The sequence below is a fragment of the Emiliania huxleyi genome, assembly GCF_000372725.1.
Source record: "Emiliania huxleyi CCMP1516 unplaced genomic scaffold EMIHUscaffold_741, whole genome shotgun sequence".
In the NCBI taxonomy this organism is placed as follows: Eukaryota; Haptophyta; order Isochrysidales; family Noelaerhabdaceae; genus Emiliania; species Emiliania huxleyi.
The window spans coordinates 16,855-19,848 of record NW_005196447.1 but is presented as its reverse complement, the minus strand read 5'-3'; the positions used below and the strand labels follow the sequence as shown (position 1 = coordinate 19,848).

At 71.7% G+C, this 2,994-nt stretch overlaps 1 protein-coding gene across 1 annotated transcript in view; it reads left to right on the top strand.

Moving 5' to 3' along the window:
• The first annotated feature begins 1,550 nt into the window (after window positions 1-1,550).
• Window positions 1,551-2,994, top strand: part of EMIHUDRAFT_371985 (putative histone H2A) — a 4,726-nt gene continuing 3,282 nt past the window's right edge. Inside the window, exon 1 of the mRNA XM_005760676.1 lies at window positions 1,551-1,932. Within this exon, the coding sequence (XP_005760733.1) occupies window positions 1,555-1,923 (369 nt within the window). The 5' untranslated portion in view covers window positions 1,551-1,554 and the 3' untranslated portion in view covers window positions 1,924-1,932. The remainder of the gene's footprint in view (window positions 1,933-2,994) is intronic.

The following is a 2,994-nucleotide window of genomic DNA, read 5'->3' as shown; positions in this document are numbered from 1 at the left end:
CGAGGGCGGCGAGGAAGCGCGGCAGCTGCTCGACCGCCTCGTCGGGCGCCGCGCGCACCCGCTCGCGCGCCAACGAGAGGAGCGGCCAAGCGAGCCGCTCGGCCGCAGCCGCGTCGAGCGAGCCCGCGGCGGCGGCGGCGGCGGCGGCGCGGACGGCGGCGACCGTCGCGGCGAGGGTGCGCGCGTGCAGCGGCGCATCGCGCGGCAGCGGCGCGAGCGGCGCGTAGCCGAGCGAACCGACGAGCCCCTCGAGGCGGGCCTGCGAGACGTGTCCGTGCACGTGGACATGACATGCGGCGGCGGCGGTTGCGGCGGCGGCGGAGGTGTTGGTGTCGGTGGTGGACGGTGTGACTGTGTCGTCGCGGACAGGAGGAGGGGGCGGCGGTGGTGGTGGAAGTGCTGCTGCTGGGGAGGCGGTGGCGGTGTTTGAGGCGGTGGAGTCGCCGCGGCGAAGGCATCTCAGCGCTTGCACGCCTGAAGGGGCGCCGGCGCGAGGTCCGCGTGTGGCCGCGAGGCAAGGAGGAGCGGCGCGCAGGCGGCGTCGGGCCCCGCCTACGGCAGAGGAGCGAGGCGCGGGTCAGGGGTGGGCGTGGGAGGGAGAGGGAGTGAGCGCCCGCCATTCCGTCTGCCGTCTGCAGAGGCTGCAAGGGCTCGTACGGCACGTCGTCGTCGTCTGGATCAGCCGCCCACACCTGCAGCGCGACGCGGGCGGGTGGCAGCGCGCGGCGGACGGATCGAGCGGATGTGGGCCACTCGCTCCTCTCTGCCCGCAGCTCACCTCGCCGTCGGCCGGCCCGCTCTGGACTCCGCTCTGGTCATCCTCGCCGCCGACCGCGGAGGCTGCGATCGCTGCCGCCGCAGCCTCGACGTCGGAGCCGTCATCAGCGCATGCCGGCTCGGCGCGGCGAGGCTCGTACCTACAGACACCGAGCCCGGCCGATCGAGGAAGAGGGAGGCGGAGAGACACGCCTCTGTCGGTGGCGGGAGAGAGCACCGTCGAAGGGTCTGCTCGGCAACGGCGAGGCGGCCCTCGGCGTACGCGGCGACTGCCGCGGCGGCGCGCTCGACGCAGCCGACGGCGTACACCTCGGCGTACGACGACGGCGGTGCGGGCAGCGGGCAGAGCCCGACGAGCTCGCCCTGCGGAGCGGCTGGCGGCCGCGGCGGCTGCGTCGCCGCCCACTCGAGGCTGGCCACGAGGGCGGCGGTGGGCGGGAAGTGGGAGGCGGAGGCGGACAGGGCGTCGCGCAGCGCGGCGAGCGACGGCGCGTCGACTTGGGGAAAGTCGGTGTTGAGCAGGTCGTAGGCACGCTGCGCCGCCGCGAGCGAGTCGGGTGATGCGCTGGGCATGGCGCCTGCGGTGGACGGAGGGGGAGGCTGTGAGTGCCGGTGCCGACGGGTCGTTGGTTGTGCACTCAGGGAGAGACACGGGCGCGGCTAGCCGGCGATGCCTCGAATTCTGGCGCGCGCCGCTGCAGGGCGGGTGTTCGGCTGAGGGGACCTTGGCCGCGGCACGAAATTACCACAGGGCGCACAATCAAACACAAATCAACCATGGTCAAGGGTGGTCGCGGTGGCTCCAAGAAGAAGGCGACGTCTCGCTCGGCGAAGGCGGGCCTCCAGTTCCCGGTCGGGCGCGTGCACCGGCACATCAAGCTCGGCCGCTACGCCTCGCGCATCGGCGCGGGAGCGCCGGTCTACCTGGCCGCCGTCCTCGAGTACATGGCGGCCGAGGTGCTCGAGCTCGCGGGCAACGCCGCGCGCGACAACAAGAAGTCGCGCATCATCCCCCGGCACATCACCCTCGCGGTGCGCAACGACGAGGAGCTCAACAAGTTCCTCGGCGGCGTGACCGTCGCGCAGGGCGGCGTCCTCCCCAACATCCACTCGGTGCTCCTGCCGAAAAAGTCCAAGAAGGAGTAGTTTCTTTTCCCTTCAACCAACCCCGGTGTTTCTAAACACCACCCTTCTCTCAAAGCCTTCCCCCCTCCCCTCAAGCTGCTCACGAGGCGTCGGAGAGCGTCCGACAACTGCCCCTTCGGCCCCGAGTGCTGTGCCCCCATTGGCTGCTTTGATCCGTATGTTTTGTGAGGGTGGTGTCCGAGGTTTTCAGAATTCCACCTCTTAGATTCAAAATTGCTCTAACGAGGAATCTCAGGGCATATATCTCCTGCCTGCGCCGAGCGCCGTCGGCGCACCGCTAATACGAGTACATCTCTCTTGCCGCTGAAAGCGGCGCCTCTCCATCGCCCCAGTTCCTTCCCTCGGCTCCATTCGTGCCCGGCGGGCGCCACAGCGTCCGCAGCAGCCTGCCGGCAGGCCCGAGCGGTGGCTCGCAGCGCGGCCCGGCTGCGCCGCCTCCTCGCCGCCGACCGCTGTGAGCGTCGAGCGGGTGTCGCCGGTGTGTGCCTCCCGCCACAGCCTTACCTGCCGGTCCACGCACTCCCGGGCTCACGGAGGGGCGATGGCGGCGTCGCCGCACGCGTGAGGGCGGCGCGAGAGCGCTGTCGTTGGGGCCGTAGGTGACTCCGCGTGGCGACGACTTGCCTCCCGACAACGAGGCTGACGGCGTACAGAAAGGTACTCGCCCGAGCGGCGCCGCCGGGTAGTCGCGAAGTCACAGCCCTGCACCTCGGCCGGCGGCTGGTGCGACCGCCGATTTGTGCTACCTCGGCCGGCGGGTCCGTCGCCACCTCCGTCTCCACCACCGCCGTCCCCACCGCCGCCGTCCCCACCGCCTCCGCCCTCGCCTCCACCGCCCTCCCCTCCTCCGCCCTCGCCTCCACCGCCCTCGCCGCCGCCGCCCTCGCCGCCTCCGCCCTCGCCGCCTCCGCCCTCGCCGCCACCCCCGGGGGGCGGCGACCACTTGCCCGGCTTTTGTTCTCCCCCCCCACGGATTCGTTCGCCGTGTGTGGTGGGGAGGTGGTTGGGGACTTCTTGGCTGGGACGTCGTTGGACGCAGTCTCGTACCATTGAGTGGACGCGAATTGGCGG